General features: G+C 41.5%; 1 protein-coding gene across 4 annotated transcripts in view; it reads right to left on the reverse strand.

Moving 5' to 3' along the window:
- LIMCH1 (LIM and calponin homology domains 1) overlaps positions 1-22,322 on the reverse strand; it is a 79,351-nt gene that overhangs the window by 40,749 nt on the left and 16,280 nt on the right. For all 4 annotated transcript variants that reach the window (XM_012724154.1, XM_012724152.1, XM_012724153.1 and 1 more), the window contains exons 4-8: positions 12,777-12,812; positions 8,716-8,842; positions 7,031-7,188; positions 6,417-6,825; positions 3,001-3,219 (exon numbers count right to left, since the gene is read on the reverse strand). In XM_012724154.1, coding sequence (XP_012579608.1) covers positions 3,001-3,219; positions 6,417-6,825; positions 7,031-7,188; positions 8,716-8,842; positions 12,777-12,812 — 949 coding nt within the window. The remainder of the gene's footprint in view (positions 1-3,000; positions 3,220-6,416; positions 6,826-7,030; positions 7,189-8,715; positions 8,843-12,776; positions 12,813-22,322) is intronic.

Genomic DNA, 22,322 nt, shown 5'->3' on the forward strand with positions numbered 1-22,322 from the left:
AAAAAAAAAAAAAAAAAGAAACACACGAAAGAGGCTGTGCTGGCCCAAGAGCTTACACTCCAGTCTCTCTCCTGACCTCACTGGAGTTGCAAGGCCACCATTAGAGAACGGTGCCTGCCTGCCTCGCAGGCTGACTATATGTGCCTGCTTACTGCTTGCTGTGGCCTTTGACAGTTCCAGCTTGCCCTGAAAGAACTGTGACATTTCAGTTGTGGGTGAGGCTACTCCTCTATAGAAGTGTATCTGTTGGGAATGCAGTTTTGGGAAGAAAGACACTATTTACAAAAACGAACACTATTCCTTTGACAGCCCCATGGAATAGGGCAAGTGAGTTAGAAAGAACGAATCCAAAGTAGCTATTAGGCCCGGGGAGGCTCAGAAGCACGGCCTTCGGTTTGTAACTGGCCACCATCTTTTGCCAAAACCAATTAATTCCACCTTTTCAATAGACACTCACTAACTCTCATGTAGTTGACATGCTTTTTTTAGATTGAGCAGCAAGTAAAGTGAAGGCTAGGTTTACTGGAGAAGAGTCTTTAACAATGATCCAGGATAATACATTGTGAAAGAAAAGTTCTGGTGTCACAAATTATACCAGAGTATGAAATGTGTTCTAGTAATGAGCCAATATTTTATGATTTTATGTAGTGAAACTAACTTAGCCTTATAGTCTATAGGTAAATATGGGGGGTTAACCACCCAGAAAATAAGTTAGTAGCAGCCTCCTGAGTGAGTTCAAAGGCTGAAGTACCTCAATGGGGGCAAATCCCCATTCGGCTTTGCAGGGCTGGAAATTACTCTAAACTAGGCAGCTTTTCCAAGGGAGAGGGACATAGAGGAAGAGACTTCCAGACTTTTCCATGAATTTGGACTTGTGTCCAAAGACTACCAGGGACCAGGCTGGCTTTTTTTTTTGGGGGGGGGGCAGACCACAGGTCACCTTTAGCTCAGGACTTTCTTTGCTGTACTATGTAAACCTCTGAAATAGCACGCTTTCTTTCAGATCATCTAATTTTGCTTCTCTTCAAACAAGATAATTTGGGGGATATGCAATCAGTGTGAATCCTTTCGTTCCATCTTCTCTTTGCCTCTAGGGAGTAACTGCTATTAAGTTGGAAACTGCCAGATAAAAAAGGAAAATAGGCTTTTCCCCCTTCTCATTGAAAACTAGTGCTCACTGAGAGTGAGTAGTATATTTTACAGGGAGATTTTACTGCTCTAAAAACAAAGAAAACCCCATTTTCTTGTCTTTTGAGTTCTTTACTTAATGACATAGATCTCCATATAGGATGGGTAAATCTTTTTTGGTGCCCAAAGTGTTAAATACTTAGAACAAGAGATTTAACAGTTACTTTAGGAAGCTTAGACCCCATGCCATCTGGTCTGATCATTTAGTCCTTTGGCTTCTATCAGGAATAGAATCTGATAGATTTGGCAGTGTTTCTCCCAAAATTAAACAGCAAAATTGTCAGAGGACATAATGGGTGAGAGGGAGAGAGGGTGCTTGAGAGCAGAGCCTGACAGCAGAGCTGTCAGGATTTCTTCTACTTGATCTGTTGGGCCTGTGTAAATACCTGTCACATGGCAAGGGTCAGGGAACAGCATGGCAGCTACAGTGGCACTTCTCCAACATGCAGTGAAAAGGAGCTATGCCTGCCAGCATGTGCAAAGAGCCTGTGGCCCTCAGAACAAACTGAGGCATGGAAAGGTTTTTACAAGGGGAGCTGAGAAATGCTTGTTAACTGTGGCAAAGAGAAATAGGACAGAAGAGCATTTCTACCACTGCAATGTCTAATTAATTTTGGGGGGGGGAGGTTCTAATTTAAATTTAAGAGCATCAGTTAGTGTCAGCTCTGCCTGTAATGTTCCCAAACTGCCTGTAGATCTCAGTATGCTATCTCACACTGGTAAGAACACTTCAGCGATGGTAACATTTAAGCAAAAGAAAAGTGAAAATAAATTTTAGATTGAGAGACTCAGCACATACCAGGATCACAAAACTTGGCTCCCAGATCCCAGCAAACATGTTACCATGGTGAGGAAATTATTTTGGTCGATTCCAATCTGGATCTTTTTCTTAAGGCTTGAGCATGAGGAGGAAGAAAGACATCCTCTCAACTCCTCTGTGAAAATGCATTTTACTCTTGAAAAGACAGATCCCAGAGATAAGAAAAAGTCCAGCTCACTGGGTGGGGGTTAGCTGGCTGGGTCTTCTGACTCAAGTCTGGCCCTCTGGCCCAACGTTTTCTAGGTGACAGGGGAAAAATCCCAACAGTTTTCCCATCCTGTAGTTATAACTCCAACCCAAGTTCTATAAGTTAAGTGGAGACAGAAATAAACCTCTGATGAGGACAAGTGAGGGTGAGCAGAGTTAGGCATGTACTCTGAAAGCCAAGTTGCATCTGTGGTAATAAAAGTTAGGGTTTGATGAGTTAGCCCAAGATGAGCTTTTCTGGGGAGAGACCTAAGGAAAGGTAATCTTCTCGATTCTGTCTTATACTCCAAAACACCAAACTGTCTTGAGTTCTTTTCTTCTACAGTTCTTGAATTACCCTACAATTTTTCATCTTTTCCACTGAACAGTGCTTCCTGCTCTAAAACGGGATGCAAGAGCTGGACGCAAGCAAGCATGTGGGTAGACCGACCTCTAAAGGCGAAGGCAGGTATCAGGGTGAAGCATATAGAAGCCACGAAGTGCCAAAGATTGCCAGCACCACCAGGAGCAAGCAGAGAACCAGGAAACAGATTACTCTTCTCAGTGGACAGAAAGAACCATCCCTGCCAAAACTCTGACTTTAGATTTCTAGCCCACAGGACTGTGAGACCATTTTTGCTGTTAAGCCACCCAAAGTTTGTGGTACTTTGTCACAGCAGCCTGAGCAAACTAATACAACCACATGGAAAGAAACGGTCACTAACAAGGTCAACTTATTTTTTTAAGACAGATTTTTTTTTCCACATTGGAATTATCCCAAAGAGAAAAAGAAATTTGGTTCTTACTGTCAGGTCTTGGGGAACAGAATTTGGCTTCTTTATGTTGATCTCAATGCTACTGTTGTCTTGTTTCAGCTCCAGTGGGGACCCGTGCACTCTGGCCACTCCTTCAAACATCTGGGATTTGGTTAAGGAGGGGGCAGTTGCCACGGTGGGGGTGGGGCACTCCTTGTCCTCCCCATTGCCACACACCATTTCCCCGTTCATGCTGACTTTCCCATCTACCTATAAAGATCAGACAAAAATCATGCTATTTCCAAGGAGACTCTAACAAGCCACCACATTCAGATTCAATTTAAAACATCATTTAATAATCACAGTTCAACAAAGAATAAAGTCCGTCACAGGTGTTGATGGGTTCTAGAAATCAGGGCTCCTATAACTGCCACCTTTAGATTACATTTCAAGTTCAGCTTAGTCTATGTGTGTTTTTCTTGTGAAGTAGAGCAAATCAAGGAATCTTAAGTATAAATACACATCACATATTCGGGTTCGTAATTTTTCACTTAAGTTCCAACTGCTATTCCATGTGATGAGGTTTTTATTGTCTGGTTACATCTACATTAGGTGGTAGCTGCCTTACATCAGGGATGTTTTCTAGGTTCTCCTGTAGTGGTAGAGGGGGACCAAGTGCTGTGGTATGTTACAATAAATCTTTACTACTAGCTAACTTTACAATCTCATTTTTTAAAAGAATAAAGGCTATGCTTGTTAAAATACTCTGCCCTGTATCTAGGGAAGATGGCAGGGAAGATGGCAAGAGGAAAAGGAGAAGTGAAGCGACTGGTTTATTGGCTTACTGAAAGACATCTAGAAAGCTCTTGAAGTTTGAGGCAACATATAAAATGGTTAGCCCAAGTTATGAGCGAGAGGGTCTATGGTTGAATAATAGGCCAACTACTTCACAGCCACGTAATCTTCAGCCTTAGTTTCCTCATCTGCAAAATGTATAATATGCATCTCCCTGATAGTGCTGTTAAAGTACTTCCGGGGATGAGTATACAAACTGTCTAGAACAGGACCTGACACGCTTTAAGTAGGTACATATTAACTCATATGATTAACTAGCCTCCTAAAATCTTTCAGAAGGAATAAAGAAACACCAAATATTAGTTAAAGTTTATTTTCCTTAGGTTGGTGGCTGGTAATACTCTGTTGTCTGTATAAAAAGCAAATCGAAATCACAACTGAGCACATACTGGCTTCTGGAAGTCATGTCATATTTTTTTCTATGTTTACTAAGCAAAAATGAGTCATGATTTTTCCAACAACCCAATACATAAACATGACTGAAACAGAAATTTTCCAAAACAGTATCTACCTTTATGGCATGTGAAGCACCGTGCTGAGATGAAAAATAAACTATATTCTGTTCTATTTCATCATTTAAAAAATACTGATTCTAAATCATTAAAGTGATTCTATAATTTAGCAACTGGTTACAACTCTCAGTCTGAGAAACAGCACCTTCTACTATTTCACTGGTCTCTCTTTAAACTGCTCCTCAGTGAACAGCTTCCTGTCAGCTTATTTTACATAACTCTGATGAGGAAAAAAACCAGTCCTAGTCAGCTTTGAACAAAGTGATGTTATTTCACTGTTTCTCCTACAGTGGCAATTTCCAGGGCCCCACGACGTCAGTGAGGACTTAGAATACTCAGAAATCTGTGCACTGGGAAAGTGACTGAGCTTGTAATACCTACCTTCTGTGGACTTCTACAGGTGCACACACACACACGCACACACACACACACCCCACATGCACACTCGGTTTCTGTCCTGGCACTGTCTGGTAACAGTTGTAACATTTACATATTACTTTGACCACAAACTGTAAATGGGGTTGAGCGCATCAAAGTCTATGGCTGAGGTGTCAGGGCTCGCTGGCAGCCAGGAGCAAACCTAACTTCTAAACAGACTCGTGACCTCCATGAATGCTCTTCCCAAGACCCATACATGGTTGTGCCATGTAAAGAACAGGGTTTTCTGAAACCCAAAGTCTTGCCAGTAAGTCATCTATCCTAATTTTTTATTTCAATGACCACATTATTACTATTTAGAGGAGAAGTGAAGTGGACATCTCATTTACTTCATCAGGTACCTTGGATACCATGTTAAACCAATGTCTTTCCTACCCCTGTTTTCAGTCACTTCAACTTCAAAACTTCTTGCATGAATGATCACAGTTCTTCATGGGCTGTAGTAAAGAGCTGCTGCAGGTGCCACATCTGAGCATGGCCTGTCAGTGTGTGCATGACTCTACATGATGAGTAGCTCATCAATGCAGGAAAAAATTCATGCATTTATTCAATAAACACTTGCTATATATCTGGGTATCTACTGTGGGCTCTCTGGGATCAACAAAGATACAGCTCTGTCCTTCAAGGGACGAACACTTCAATTCAACCCAGATGAAACAGATGCTTTCATTTGTTCTGTGGTAAGGCATAGATTGTAAGACACTTGCAGAGTTATTTAAGCCAAAATCACAGTGACAATGAAATTCAACAGGGAGAAACTCAGTATCACACTGCACAGTTAGTTCAAGAAAGCAAACTTCCTGTATATCACATATACATGTCTCCCAGAGGTGAATTCCACCTCTGTCTTCTATTACAAAGCCACATGGTATGCAGGGACAACAGGAACTGATTTTTATTTTATCGTCAAATTCCTAAGACAAAGGATGGGTGCTTCCTTATGATGGTAAGGAAAATAGCGGAATTTGAGAAAGTGGAGGTATTTGGTTGTTAGTCCCTTTAGTTCTGGACACCATTTTACACTGGTTTTCTTCAACCTGCTTTCTTATAAGACCACAGTACATAATACATGAAAAATATGTGTTAACTGACTGTTTACGTGATCAGGAAGGCTGACCTCGAGTAGAATATTCATAGCTAGGTTTTGGAGGGGGGGAGTCAAAAGTTATACATAGATTTTTGCCTGCATGAAGGGTTGGTTCCCCTCACCCCCATGTTGTTCAAGGGTCACTTATATTTTTATTTAACCAAAGACAAAGTTTCATTTTAAGGCATTTGCATTACTTTTAGATCTCTGGCTATATCTAGATATTACCAAGTTAGGGGTTCTCTTATACTACTCTAGGGAGTCCATGCCAATATTCCAAACCCAACAGCAGCCTTTGCTCATGGAGATGATGCAACTATCAGTTTCTTAGGAGGCTGTTGGTACCAACCCAGGAATTGAGGGAAACATCTACTCTTTAACTATTTGCAAACCAAATCTCCAAAGACAGATACTTCACAATATAAATGGTAACACATTTATGTTAAGCAACATAATGTTGCTTCTGCTGGTTAATAATAATTGCATTTTCTTCAGGCAAGATAGTCCTTCTCCTTGGAAAGAAGAGTGCTACCTAGAATTCAGTTTTGTTTTGACTCTGAAGGAATGCATCCTACCTTAAAGGTCTTCAAAACCTCTTGAGAGTTTTTAGGCTGAGAGTAAGGCTTGGGTGTCAGCATAGGCACTGCTTTGGGAGTGACAGTTTTGCTTGGAGACCCACTGCTTGCTGACACGTTGGGATCCAGAACGCTGGTGCGAGCGATGGTGGTCTCCACAGTGGCAGTGAATTTGGGTGGAGGCAGTGACTGTTGCCGCAAGTATTTCATGGGGTTGGGATCATTCAGGAAGGAGGGTAAGTTTGGCTCTGTGGAATGGCTTCTTTCCAGAATTTTTGGCATCTCCAAGCGTTCAAGAACAGCTTCGCTGATAGTGAATCTCTCAATGTACTGCTGAAGGATCCCCTCTGCTTCTTCCTGGGATCGCGCATTCTTGTATGCCTCGTGCAACTCCCTCTCTCTTCTCTCTCTAAAGTGTGGCCAAGGGGGGTTAATTAAAAAAAAAGGTCAATAGTCACAATTGCAAAGAAGACCTTGGTTGCCACCAAGGTAGAGCTGAAAGAATAACACAATGAGTAAATAATATTTGTGTCAGCCTTTCTGATAGCTAACACATTTTAGGACAAACACATCTAGACAATGTACATTAAAAAATAACAACAGAAAGAACCCACTTCTCTTGAACGATTTCTCTGTAGGTTTTAATGCTTTTCCTCCGTTCACGTGTCCCATCCTCGCCAGCCAGTAACTTCTCCATTTTTTTTCTTTCTTCCTCTTTCTTGATTAGATCCTGAGAAGCACTTCTTCTACGGCTCTTCCAACGAGCTAGATCCTGTGGGGGTGAGAAATGGGTATAAATAGAATAGACTTTTTTTTTTTCTGCAGACTTTCACATAATTCTGATTCTACTTATCAGCGTTTAGGGTGCATTAACTGGGGATCAGGCACTAGGCGAGGGCATTCACATACAACCCAGTGCCAAGTCTAGTTGGAATGGGAATGCACAAAGTCAGGGAACATTCAGCTAGAACATTACCGTCCCAGGGCAGCACCTTTATTTAAACACAACAATGTGAAACAGACAATCCTACTCTATGTAAATTTCCAACTCTTCACATATTGTTTCACAGGGCACTAATGAAATAACTTCACTTCTTCCTATTTATCACCTATGTACTGTGAATGGAACTGCTTAACAGAATGGTAGGGTTTAACGGCAGGCCTACATCATTTTCTTAGGAAGGAAGAAAGAAAACAAATGGACTTTGGGATCTTACAGAGCACTATATGTATTAATCCATCTGATCCCTACAACAATCTCACCATAAACTCTGCCAGCTCTTATCACATAATGCCAAAGAGTTAGGTTTCTACAATCAGCTGAGAGGGATTGCAGCTGTGGGAAATAATCCCAGCTCAATCTCTTCCATGTCTTGGAATCTCAAGTTTCTTAGTTTCTCAGTTTCTCTGTATCTGTTTCTTCATCTCCAAAGGGGAATGCGGTGGATGGGGGGGTGGAGGTGATAGGGGTGATATTTATATCTTGTCTTACAACTGGTTGTCAGGTTTAAGTGAGAGAACTCACCTAAGGTAAGGCATACAGTGTGTGCTCTTGGTGCTATGGACATAATTTCTACTACATTCTACTGACTTTGCAGACATTCATATTTTTCAGAAATAGTAAAGTAGGCTCACAATAGCTACTTCAGTGTGCTCTGTGCAACCCCCCCCCATCCCTTTCTTCCAGCTCTTCCCCTGCCAACGTTCTTTGTTCTCAGCACACGACCTCCTCCTCCCCCTCCGCAGGTGCTGAGTGCCTGCCCTGTTTTTTATCCTGCTGTCTCACTGGGTGTGTGGCTTTGGGCAAGTCACTTAGCTACGAGGGACTCATCTGTGAAACTGAGGACAGGAATAGCTACTATCTCACCGACTTATGAAGCGGAATAAATGAATTACTATATGCAAAGCACTTAGTTCCCAGCACTGGTATGTTTTCAATAATGACCATAACTACCGTCACGATGATCAATTTCAAATATATAATTTCAAGAGACATGCGTCTTCCATTCTGCACCCCACCCAGTCGCGCACCTCCAGTTCCTCTGTCTGTGGCCAAGCTTCTAGCAGAGGCACTTGCCAGTTCCCGCTGCATCACTCACTCTTTACGTTGCCATTCACCTTCCTTTAATTTCCACACTTACGGTGTCTCTGATTAAAATCCTCTAGGGGCTCCCTTCCCTGCATGGCTTGGCTTTCAAATCCAAGTGCACCCGCCCGGCCTCATTTTCTGCTCCAAAGGGGCTCTAACCATCTGCTGAGCCGCCTCCCCACTGCCCGCACGGCTTTGGCCCGCACTCACGTCTTGCCATTTGTCGTCTTCTTCCCGCAGCTGGCTGTTTATCAGCTGCAGCTGCTCCTGGCGAGCCCTGCTGTGCGGCTGCACCGCGGCCTCCTCTTCACACCGCATGTCAAACATACTGGTGCTCCTGGGTTTGGAGAGAGCAGAGGGAAAATGGACCGCGATCAGCGCCCGTCACGTTTCTGCGCGCTGGCGTCGTGCCGCGTGGGGGCGCTACAGCATTTGGAAAGCCGAAGACAGCAGCGATTTGCAATCCGTTCCGACCCCGCCGCCGGCATGCTAACACCCCGACCCTTCTCCTTTTGTCACAAAAGCCAAAATGGGACCATCTTTGTCTTCACTGGTGGCTGATCAGGTCAATATAATTTTATGTGTAGGCGCCAAATTGTGTTTAAAGAAGAACTTGAAAAGGTATTTGAAGATCTGAGCTCTTCTCCTTTGGAAATGTTTGGAAAAATAAAGAGAACGAAAAGGTGTAACTTGGGGAGGATTTATGGGGGAGGAGAATGGTATTCTATGAAATTGTGTTAACAGTCAAGGTTTCTTTGTGCAAAAAGCTGGGTTAGATGCTTCCTACATTAACTGAGGTTCTTTATTTTCCAAAAATCCATATGGCCTCATGACTAATACATCCACTTTTTCATACTTTAGTTTCTAAATTTTGAATGCATCTGCTAACTATGCATTCGTGATGTGTATGTTTGGTGTGGTTGTCTTTATTTCCTGCAATGACACCTGTAAATTGATAATGCAGTTGATGGCATCTTGCAGTCAGAAAATAAGATATTTTATTTGAAGATTGAGGAATAAAATCTATAAATCAGTCTATACTTTATGTCCTAATGGCCTCATAATCGTTTGCCTTTATTTTTTGTAGGATACTCCTACATTTACTTTTTTAAAAGATAAGGATTGGGAAAGCCATTTTTAAAAGCCCTGAGACTCTATAAGTAACTTATATATCTGTGGGGACTTAACACATGTTGCACAAGATCACAGGCTCATTTGCGTGTTGCTTCCACGCTTCTATCTGGGGAGGAGGGGCTGTGACTTTTCACCTGTGTATACTCTTATGAGTGTTGTTTAAGAAAGATTTAGCCATGTGTAGAATTAGGTAGGAAAGTCTAACCCATGGTTAACTTCATGGGTCAAAATTCATTTACATTGATTTTCTAGAAAGACTGAAATTTAGTTTATTGCTCTTTTCAGAGTCAGGAAAACAAAATTTTGCCTTTATATGTTTCGGTTCAGACCATTTCTTTTAAGACAATTTAGTTTTTGCTACGGTCTTAGAATATTTAAATTTTACTCGGCTCATATTCTCTTGCAATCTACTAAATAATTCATCGATGGTGGGAGAGAAAGGAGGCCATGTCCCTAGAATATACTGTCTGTAATCACTGAAGGGTAGAATTTTGGTTTAGGACACAATGGGTGGTCACAGAGCCTGGTCTTCTTGGGTCCTAGGAAGAAAATAGCAGCCAGCTGTAGTTTTGATATTGGTTATCTCACTAGCTGGTCACAGAGAAGATGGGGAGTAAGACCGTCAGAACTGCCTTTTTCCGTCTTAGTTCCTGTCTTTACTTCCATCATGAAGTTTTAACATTGTCAACACAATGCTGGCCAAAAGCTGGTTAGAAAAATAAAAAGGTGAACTCTTTTTTATCCTCTCATATATCATGAAAGAGTATTTTAAATCAGAATGGTTTAAAAAATATACTAGTAAATTGGCCAAAAAAGAAAAGTAAACGAACTATGGGTACTGTCTTAATGCCATTGCAAAGGAAGAAAATAGGCAAGTTGAGGGCTGATAATACTAAACAGAAAGTGGGCTGAGTCACCATTCAGAAAAGTTCCTGCCTCCAAAATGAAGAAGTGTGTGCCTAGGGCTGGGTTGGGGAGCCCCGGAGAAGTCTAAGTTCCGGCTTGTTGAAGTGACCTGCATGAAACCTGTGCTTCTCAGCACAGTAAGTTCCTACCCTTGGGCTGCACAGCCCAGGGACCTCTGGTGGTGATGGGTGGCATTTTTGAAGGCCAAGTGCAAATGACCGCAAGGGGAGTCTGGACTGGTCTCTGGGCCACAGCTAATATAAGGGAATTAAGACTAAAATGGCCTCTGTCTGTGACACCGCACAGATTCTGCTGGTGGGGAGAGTGTTGGAAGGAGTGTGGAAGGGAAGAAAAGGGCAAGAAGGTGAAACTAAATCTATGGAAACATTCTTGGCTTGCCGGGAGGCCGAAATTTCTCTGCCTGTGTGGTAGGTCTGGCCCTGACCTGAGTTTTCCTTAAAGGGCACATCTTTTTTTGATTGGGTTGTATTTTAAGAATGTGTCAATTATGAGTAAATAGAGACCACACCTGTAATCATCCTTAAAGATTTTGAAAAAGGAGATAATGAGGGAGTAAACTAAATATATTTGCAAATTTCTATTTAAAAAATAAGCTCCAGATAAAAGCTTTTTATTTTGTTTCCCACATGTGTCTAATCCAAGCAAGACATTTGGTACTTTGGATATTTCTAGATATCACCTCTAAAAGGAAGTTCCTTTTATCCTTCTTAGCCCATGAGGCTAATTTTGGTAAATTTAGAGAAAGAAAGGAGTGGCCACCCCTTTAAAAAATCTTTAACTTTTTCTGTCGGTGAAGTTTCATATTCAGATACAGGGAAAATTCAAAAGCTCTGTAGTGCTTTTTTTTTTTCCTTTCACCTTTCAAAGTTTTCAGAGATCTATCTTAATCAAAATGCACAGTGGCTTTGCATTGTTGCAGAATCAATCTGTGTTATGAAAATGTTTTGTTATCCCAAAGCAGTGGTTTTTATATAATCCTTTTCCCCATGAATGTTAAATATTGCCAATGCAGATTTTAAAAGTAATAACTAGGGCTCAGTTTTATAGACTTAACCCTGAGACAGTCAAATTTGGGTGGAATTTGGCTTTGAGAACTGAATAGTCTGCATGTTAGGCCACAGTGGAAACTGAGATCAGATTGCTTACAAGGAGGAGTAGAAATTAAGCTGACACCTTCCACACAAACCTGGAAAAAGTACAATTTAAATCCAGTAAATGTCTGGCCCCATCTCACTGCTGTTAGTGGAAATGACATTTGTGCACTCCACAAGGTTTTTAGACCCTTCCCTATGTGACTTGATGTCACAGCGCAGCCAGGAAGACAGGCAGGAAGATGGCCCTTCACCCCTCAGGCAGCCCAGACTCCACAGGGTCACCACAGGCCTTTCCTGGAGGAATGATCTGGCTCAGCAGAACTGATGGTGGAATCATCTTGTTTCTTATAACACAAATGACTCAAGCCAAGCGGTAGCATTGTGCAGAGAAAGCTTCTGCCTTAGATATCAGTTTCGAGAGGCTCTGCATATGGGAAATCCATTTTTGACAGGGAGTTAAGGTGGTCACAAATGGGAGAGTGTAGAGTCTTTTCAAATGTGGACATGATTCAGGTAACAGGGAATGAGGCTTTGAGAGGAAGGGAAGCCAGGCAGCTGGGAGGTGAAGCCCGAGTCATGCTGGCTCTCTTGACCCAGTGCTTTGCACTGGCATTCGAACCCAGCCCTAGTTTTGGCCTCCAGCGTCCCACAGTTTATTTATTCCAACCTGGAAGGAACTTGGGCTTTTGAATCTGTAATTAGTCATTTAGGATTTATTATCTTAGTTTAAAAAATGTGATCAGGAGAATGCTTCATTGTTAACGTTAAGCCCTAACTTATCAAGAATTAAATGCAAATCACAGAAACCCTTTTGCTAATTCGTGGTTCAGAAGGGGTATCAAGCTCGTAACAGAACAACTTTAACATGCCCCATCTATGAAAAGCAAATGGTAAGTTTTAAGCAGCAGCTGTATATTAGAATCATGCTTAAGTTGCTTTTTTATTCATCTCTCCTGCAACATATGTTGTGCATTCCAACTTCAAGTGCTTTTCTACACAAGTCAGTGAGCTATTCAGTTCACTGTTGCATCAGCTGCATTTCAATTAGTGGTAAGTAGGGAAGCATGCAGTTTAGGCTAGTAATGAATGTATTCCTATGAATACAAGACAACTTACTCTGCGTCATCAGACACAGGAGTTCTCGGACCGTATCTACAAGACCAAATACACAATTAGAAGATTGGCAAGGCAGAAGGGTAACACTTCTGTCACTAAGCTGGAAATAAATACTACCAGTGAAATGTGTCCGGGCCAAACCTTTTTTGCAGATGGTCCTGGAAGAGAAGTGTTATTCTACAATTAGCGATTGTTCATCAACTGCTGAAAAAGGAAGGAAAAGTCTTGACAGTTCCAGAGAATGCAAAATTTGTATTAAATCCAAAGGAGAAATGAAAAACGATCCCCATGCTACCCACAAAGAAAGAATCTGCTCAATATAAACACAGAAAGGCTTAGGTGCAACCCACAATATTTAGAGAAGATAGCTTAAAACCAAACCTGCATGATGGTCATTCCAAACAGTTAAACTGTTGATGCATTTCTGCCAAGCAGTAATGGGCTGTAATGGACACCAGCATAGAAGCACACGCTTACTGACCCTTTCCCTGATGTGTTAACGCACTTGCACAAATGACATCAAAGAGTGTCTCTGCACTTTCCTGAAAGCAAACCAGAACTCCAACCAGAACCCCAATCAGTGCCTTCCGCATGCATTTGACAAAAACCACAATTCCTAGAAAACTGGCAGCCTTAATCAAAACCAGACTTGCATGATATTCCATCATTTGAAAAACCAAGGTCTTGCTTCTATTTCCACAATCTTTTATGTTCTGATTATTTAGATCTGTGACATATGCACTTTAAGTGTGTTACAGATACAGCAAAGTAAAAGATCAAATTAGAAAACTGTTAGCACATTACAAGGGCATATTTTAAGCAGATTTTAAAAAAGCCCTTCTCACAACAATTGTCTCCTTAGCAAAGGGGGATTTCAATAGAAGTTTCTTACCCACGCCCTGGAAGGCAGCTCATTTCTGCACTCTGACAGTAGACAAAGAATTATTTGAGTAAAGAAAAAAATGTCTTGCTTTCACTTTCCAATAAATTGAATGTTGGGGTTGTCAGCAAAAATTACCTGGTCCCATGTTCAATTTCATAGCAGTTTCTAGGGGAAAGAGTAATTTCTAAAGAAGTCTTCCTGTTATCTTAGAGAACTGCCCAGAGTACATGGTGCACACACTCATATAAGCTTTCTCTCTTGGGCTTCTCGAGAACAGTCCATATTAATTAATTATTTTCATTCACAGTGAAGGCAACCACAGAATGTAAAATCCAAAGTTGCTGCCTGAAATAGTCTAAAATAAGGCAAGGAAAGGGTTTGTGGGTCATTCCCTTCTGGCTGTAAGACTCCAATAAGTATTTTCTGTTTTTCTGTTTCTATGGGGGAGATTTTCTGTTTCTATGGGGAAGATTTTCAGAAGGTGCCCAGGTTTAATCTAATATATTCAATTTTCCAAAAATACCAACAGATTCATCCACATCAGGAGACAGTGCTAAGGAGTGTTGATTCTGAACTCTGAATACGTGTGTTTCCCTTAGTGAACAAGCCTATTGGAATAAACACCCTGATACAGTGTTTTCTAAATATCTGCAGAAGAGAGCAATTAGTCCTAAAGGATGATTATTCCAGAAAAAGTTAATAGTAAGTGTTTTTGTGTCTCCTTTTGAATACTTTTATTTTAATGAAATATGACATAAACAGAATTGTAGCAGACATATATGCCACATATACATTTTGCTGAATTTTTGCAGATCAAATACATTCATGGGTTAGTGTTATATCCTGTACTATACAAATGGACCTATCTAGTTCATATGTACTGTTTTGAATTTGACTTCTTTGGTACATTTTTTAAATGAAGTTCAGCTATACTGTTGTATCTAGGATATATTTGAATTTAAGTTGTTTCTATACCACACACTTAAAAGCACTTCACAGACATCTCTGCTAACAAATGTAGGTTTATACATGCCATGAAGGCAGCACTTTTCTCTTTGGGTTCCCTGAGTAATGACTAGCCTCAGTCTGAAATAAGTATTTATTGAATACTTATTGGATGCTCTAGAAATCGAAAAGGATAGTGCAGCCTGCAAAGATGACCTTCATTTACCCCTTTATACACTTATGGATTTAAGGAATTTTTCTCTTAAACTAATTTAGGAGTGTTCAGAGGGCACCAGCTTAAGCAGAACTGCCATCGCTGTTAAAGAGAAGATAATTAGATCTTGGGTTTCAAATGGCTTTCCAGTTGTCCTAGGAGATATTGAGAAGTAAAGGTGAGTTAAAAAGTCACTAATAAAGAGATTGTTTTAAATGCAAAATAGGTGAGTCAATAGGCTATTAGAAACAGTGAGTATAAACATGTCACAAAAAAAGCACTTAACATTTAATTACGAAGTAGGGGTGTGGAGAAAGATTAAGGGAATACACTCTGCACCTATTGGTTGTGTTATTGTAACATTCAGCACTAAAAAGTCAATTCAGGATCAATTATTAGCTGGTCCTATATTTCCATATGGGGAACTCACATAAGCTATGAAGTGAGAGGGGAATATAGGTTTACTGTTCATTTAAGATTATCTTCCATCACCCAGCACAGTGTTTTACAGCTGGTAATTACTCAGTAAATATTTCTTGAAAGGAAGCATGAATTCTTCCATAAGTCCTTGTTCACTCACACAGTTATGTCATCATTAATCTGACTACATCTCCCATGCTCACAGTAACCATCCATCGCTTTTGGCTACAAAGCCGACTTTCTGAACTACCGGTAGAGGACAGTGGGAAGCAGCAGGACGTTTATCAGATGTGCCATGTCCTGCATTGGAGTGGGCAGTGGCTTTCCACTCAGGCAACTGAGTTTGAATCTTAAATTTGCAATGTCCGGCTGGGTGTCAGGGCCTCAGTTTCGTGATAGCAAAATACAAATGAAAAGGTGAAGAGGGAGTAAGTGGGGAACTCCTACACTGAAAGCAAGAGGCAGACAATAGACCTCACTTCTTTCTTTCAACCTAACTTGCTTTTTGGTAACCCCCAGATTTGGGTAAAGCCCTGTATCAGGGCACCAGGAAAGTGAGGGTCCCAGTGGGCCAGGCAGGTGTGTGCTACCTCCTACCTCTGAACAGCCAGTAAGCAGGAGTGTGCTACTTGCTTAACTGCTCTCCAGACCTGGCTTCCCATTTGTGAACTAGAGCGAACATGGACTCAAGCTCACTTGTGAGTTATCACGAGAGGATGAACTAGAGGAAGAGGAGGCACTTTGCAGGGCTTCCAGATAGTGAAGAGCTACAGCTATTACTCCTGTTCCCTGAAATGAGTGTTACAAAAAGGCTCTACAGGACAGGGTAAAACACAGGTTTAGACTAAGTGGTAAAGATGGCTAGAACAGCATTTTTGTCATCTGGGGGTTACATAAGACCATCCCTGCTCCTCCCTGTCCCCTCTGTTCTACCAGCTTCAAGGTCCTTCCTGAAGCAGAACTCTACTACTTCCTTTTTTATAGTGGAGCTTAGAATGAGGCAAACCACTCCTCCCTCCTCTGCCCTACACTGAAGAGGCAGATCACACTTGTAACAAAAATATATCACACTCATTAAATAGCAACAGAAGCTTCAACATATAGGAATTTCAAACAGACCATAAACAGCAGGATTATTATTTCTCTACTTGCATTTTAAATCAAGTCAGAACATCCAAAGAAAACCTACCACTAGAAAGCACTACCATGCTTTGTTAGATTAAATTGTAAATTATGTAAGTGTCATATATCTTCTTTGGATCTGAAAATCCTCCTGAAATCAGAATGAAATTAAGTAAGTCAGAGAGAAGTTTTACACCTTTATCTGCAAGCTCCTTGGTGAGCTAAGAATAAGAGTTTCCCATTAAGTCATTTAAAAAATGAGAGTCGGACAGAATGTTTAACAGGACAAGTCACACCTGAACTCTTCTCTCCGTACCCCTTTTCATGCAAAAAAAGAAAAAAAGCACTCCTGGCATACTGGGCTGTTTTAACCATTCTGTCCTGATAGCAGTAGCAGGTAAGTGGCAGGGATGTACCGGAATGCATTAACGGCATAAGCGAAGCATGTGTCAAAGCTCAGATTGGAGAACAAAGTCACAAAGGCACAAGATAATCTTCCATCTCTGAGTAGATTCTTCCATAGCCTGTTGCTTTGCAATGGAACCAGAAGGGCGGTGGCTTGAGTTGAAGCCAGTGTGTCTAAGCGATATCCATCTCTTCTGGCCAGCATGTTGTATTTTTGTGAATGATACAACTTTCCATGGCTTTTCAGTTCACCAACACTCCAGGTAGGAGCTGCTATCTTCTCTGAGCTCTCTTCTGTCCCCCAAACCCCCACTCAGAGGACATGAACAAGGGCAACATTCAGTCCAGCCAGTCAAAAGCTACTTACTGACAAGGATATTTTCAGAAGCGCCACTCGGAGTGTTAAGAGGGAAGAAGCCAATGTCCCTGGAGGCAGCACACAGAGCAACTGAGTATTAGCACCATGGCCTCCATCATGCAGTGGGTACTCACACTGGATGGGGTTTTCTTTCTGGTTTTCATGAGCCCTGAGAGTGAAACTGGGACAGCACCCAACCACATGCAAAAGGCTCAACTCTACCGTGAGGGGACACTGGAAGTGGATTCTGATCTGGGCTGCGCACACTACTTTAAGAGACTTAACTCCATGCCGCGTCTGTCATCAAGAGCACAGCGTGGCTCTAAGCTGCTTGGGGGACACAACAGCCACTCGGCGTGCAGCGGGGCAGCACACCCTGGCAGCAGGCAAGGCGCTCACAGAGGCTGGCCGCGCTCCTCGGATCCTTGAGCCTTTGGCTGCATCTCGGAATCTCTTAGAGCAGCTCCTTCTTTCTCTCTTTTGCTGTTCTGTGGCAGCTGTTCCCATGTAACTAGAGCCAGAGAGGACAGCTTTACTATTAGGCAAGAATTCACACCAGCGGTCTTGACCCCGCCTGTCATCCTTCACCTCCTGGGGAGAGAGGAAACGTGCTCCTCACCTTCCTCTGTCCTCCCTGGGCTTTCGCCCAAGCCGCAGGTGTGTTCTTCCTGGGACTCCAGCACGGGAGCCAGCCGCGAGACCCTTTTGCAATATGCATCTATGCCAGAATTCACTAGTCTGTTCATAATCAAGTAGCATCCATCACAAGAGAGAAGAGGAGAAAGAGTTATAAGAGGAGACAATCAAAACTGCTGAATCTGAAGATTAAGAGAGTGTGGCTGCCCTCGTTCCAGAAGCTGGTTAGTGAGTGTGACAAACCCAGATGAAGAGGCTGGCATGTGGATTGGCAGGGGTCTGAGAGAACCCAGAGGAAGCTGGCACTGCCACTCTGAGGTGGAAAGGGCACTTCGTGGTTGTCGAAAAGCCCAGCATGTATTTCTTACTCTCACCTCTTCTACTCATTTCACATCGCCCTCTGAAACCTTAACTATGTGTTTCTGATGTACTGAGCTGATTTATATCCACAATCTGCTTTCTCTTTCTCTGTGGTGTTACGCCCCCACTGGGAACCCAGAGAAATCCCTCCTGGAACATCTCCATTTCCTCTGGATTTCAAAGGCAAAGCATGGAGGAGAATGCCTTGAGCATCTGTTCCTTCATGGAGAGCTTTACTTTGCTCCCATCCTGCAGCTGGAGTGGAGGTCACTGGGAGATAAATGTCCTTGATCAGCTTCACAGGAGAGACACCAACCCATAAAACTGAATCCCCAAAACAGGATTTGAGAATTCAAAATTGGAGGCCTCCAACGAGGAGGAAAAGGGATAGCTTTTCAGGGCCTCTCCCAGGAGATAGCTTCCCACACTGAGATGGCAATTCACCCAGGGGTTCCTTAAATCACAGGGACCCTCAGGAGTTTTTCCTTAAGATTTATTATATCACTTTAAAAAGCAGGGGAGAGGGAAGATCTCAGTGTGTGTGTGTGTCCTTAGATATCCAAAACTGAAACTTAGGAAACAAGTAACATGTTTTCCTCCATCTGTGGGATAAGAAAAGGAGCAGTTATAGAAAAACCTGACTTTTTGTCAAAATAGCTTTGAAAGGAACACTAGGGATAGCATTAAAACATTCCATCTTGGTCATTCAATAATTCCAATTAATATGATCATGTTTACTGCAGTTGGTGGGGGAAGGGTCATTTGCTAAAACTGTTGACATTCCCAGGCAATGATTCTGGTGATCACAGAATCGAGATGGACGTCACCCATTTAACTTCACGCACACACGTGTTTCCCCCACGCTGACCCTACAGTAGAACTTCTCTGCTGAGGGGCAAAATATGCCTGTTAAAAAACTACATTCTCTCTGGAGGTTTCTTTAATGTGCTTCAGCAAACTCTTTAAAAAGCAGCAGTGAATCCCATGCAGCTCTCCTTGTGCGTGAGCACTGAACAATACCTGCAGTTGTTTTGTGGATTAAACATCTGATCTTCCTCTACACTGGGCGTGGCCACCGAGGCCGAGGACACAGAGTAAGTCTGAATCTTGTCATGTCTGATGACTTCTATATCCTTCCTAGGTCCGGCCTTGCCAATGCTGAGTCGCTTCCACTTCTGCTGATCTATCTCTGTCACTGGTCCAAAGTGCACAAACTTTTGTTTAGGGCTGGAAGCTTTCTTATAGGCCCTGGCTTTGCGGCTGGCAAAGTCATCACGGAGGGCAGTTTCTGCTGTGATTTCTGGTGAAGGCTCAGGGGCACAGATGTGGTCAACATCTCCATCCCTAGTCAGAACCAGAAATAAGTTCCAAAGGTTTCTAAGGCAAATGCAAATTGATTAAGAGGTGAGTTTTTTAAATACTAGGAGTATGAAAAAATATTTCCATGCTTAGAGCAGAATAGCTTTTCCATTAATCAATAAATAAAAATGATTACTGTCTTGCCTAAGTGAATAGTGCTTTAAGTTTCAATGGCTTTTAAAATATCACTTCCAAAATCATAAATGATGGTGTAAGAAAATCCTAGATGCAATGAAATCATTCAAATTTATTTTAAAATTAAGTTTAAATTCTTTTTAGGAAAGCCTGTCAAAATAACCATTCATAGTAAATTAAAGAGGATGTTTCCATCCACGTGGCTTGCAACTTTTAATACTGGTAAGTTTCAGCTCATGCAGAAGACTATATTTTGAGAGACACTGTTTCACATCTTGAAAATAAAAAATAACAGAAGAGTAAGCATCTCGTTCCTTCAAGCTAAATAATACCATAGCCAGGGGAAAGCTTGACACACCTCGCCTTTTCCGACACTCTCAGTCTTTCCCACGTCTCCAAGTCGGCTTCTGTTATACTGGAGCCTGTGACAAAGTGGGGAGTCTCGCGATGAGGGGTGGGGCTGCCCTGGAGTCTCCGCTGTGCCAGGTCATCCTTGTAAAGATCCGGCACCTTTCTGAGTCCCTCTGCTGCAGGATCATTCTCCTGACTGCGTATAATGCAGGTCACCGTGGACTTTACCTCTTTTGTTTGACCCTGGCTTCTGTTCATTTGATCCAGGTGCCCGCATCATTGGAAAATTCAGGTTCAATGAAGGGGAGCAGACAGAGACCCAAGGACAGAATGAAATATGGAAGAATAGAAAAATAATAGAATTATTTGGAGCCTTGATTATTTTCACCTATGCTATCCTTTTGACATTGTAATGGATGGCGGGGGTGTGGGGGGACTGGAGGGGTTGGGGGATGGATGCAGCATTTTCCACCAGATGAAAGCCTCTAGTTTAGTTTAGGAAGAGAGGACAGGGCTGGCTGGAAGACTATTAAGAATGGTAATGAGATTTCAGCCTGACAGTTATGATGCCCAATTCCCACACTGTTTAAGTTACTGTAATGAATTCAAGTTTTTTGATTAAATCCCTGAATTCTTCTGGAATGTCTTTTATTACACCACGCAAAATGTTAGTAATGAGTTCTGCATGATCCAAGTTCTAGGATTAGTTTGGAGATAACTGGAATGTTGTTCACATATTAAACATCTCAACCGCAAACCCACATATGCCAGAAAGTCAATTCTGAACAGAAAGTTTCAATGTTCAAATTCAGTCTCTGCTTCCTAATCGTGTTAGTTATGAGTACTTGAACAAACAAGAGAGGGTATCCTATTTACCTGGATCTACAGTGTCAATACCCATTTTTGTGTTAGTGATGGTTCACTTTTATTTTTATTGATGTAAAAACTTCCATTTGTCTAAGAAGTGTACATTAGCTAACTAATATTAATAATGATGTAAATTTATCATAGATGCTATGGCTTTGGCTACCATTAAAAGTCAATATTCCATTTAAAGTCAATATCTAACAAACTATGCTTTTTTGTTATTAAAAATAATCTCAAAAAGACACATAAATAGGACGTTCTCTCTAAAAACTCTATAAACCAAGAGTCATTCTTTGCCACCTGGATAACATGGCATATTTGGAGAGCCTAGACAATACAGGAAGACTACAGAATTTTCTATTTGTTTTTAGTTTAGAGAGGGGCTAAGGAAGGATACAGCAAAGAGCCACCAGTATTCTTTTTGACCAATTCTTTGATGTCCCCTGGAGATGTCATGGGCTGTCACAGACCCGTAATTATGCTCCCAAACACACAGGGGACAACACACAAAAGCAGCTGGAAATAACAGGAAGTAAAATTGCATGGAAGAGAAAGGGTAAAGGGGAGCTACAAAGTCTACGCATTTTCCTAACTCAAGTTGCTGATCCCCATCAATTTGCCTTGATGCTAATAAGTTACTTAGAAGTGTTTGTTTTACGTATAACAACCCATCCCTCACACAGAACTCTCTAAGAATGGTTTGTTACAGGACATTATACGAACTGCAAAGACCAAGAGCGTCCTGAAGCTATAATGTGCCCTACCAAAAAAAAAAAAAAAAAAAAAAAAAAAAAAAAAAAAAAAAAAAAAAAAAAAAAGTAAATAAAAACAAAAACAACAACACTGTGCCTGGTGTCCTAGGCTCTAATACTTGCCTTATGTGTTTTATATCTAATACTTCTTAAAACACACAAATTGAAACAGAACAAAAACTATACTATTACTCCACTGAGCTCAACTGTGACCAGTAGGAACCATTTTAATGGTGTAAAAGAGGCATATGTAGTCTCAGTTCACCAGACTTATAAACCTTGTAAGTAATGGGCAAAAAAGTGGCAATTACACTAATGAGGATGGAAATTCAGATTTTGATGTAAGGGAAAAAATATAAGAATGATCACTTCTACAAGCTGAAATTTAGCAAACTGAGACCTTGCATACATTCATATACCCCTTAGGATAAAAATCACTGGCCATGTTCCATTTCACTGTAATTTTCCAGATTAAGAAGATGGGAAAAGGAAATTCATTTAAAAACAATTTCCATGATAGAACAAAGGAAAGTCTATTCTATTCTTGAAAAAATTTCTTTTGATGAGAAGCATCCATCATCAAATGTTTAGGTATTGGTGCTGTTAGATGGGAAGAAGAGTAAGCTTCCTTTCCCCCTGACCCCTACCACATAAAGAGAGAAAAGGTGTAGTAGATAAGGAATGGCCAAGTCTCTGCCTTGATGAACTGACTGGAGTATCCTTGAGAGGGGGCTGTTCC

The sequence above is a fragment of the Condylura cristata genome, unplaced genomic scaffold (assembly GCF_000260355.1).
Source record: "Condylura cristata isolate star-nosed mole 26May11 unplaced genomic scaffold, ConCri1.0 scaffold00012, whole genome shotgun sequence".
Classification (NCBI taxonomy): domain Eukaryota; kingdom Metazoa; phylum Chordata; class Mammalia; order Eulipotyphla; family Talpidae; genus Condylura; species Condylura cristata.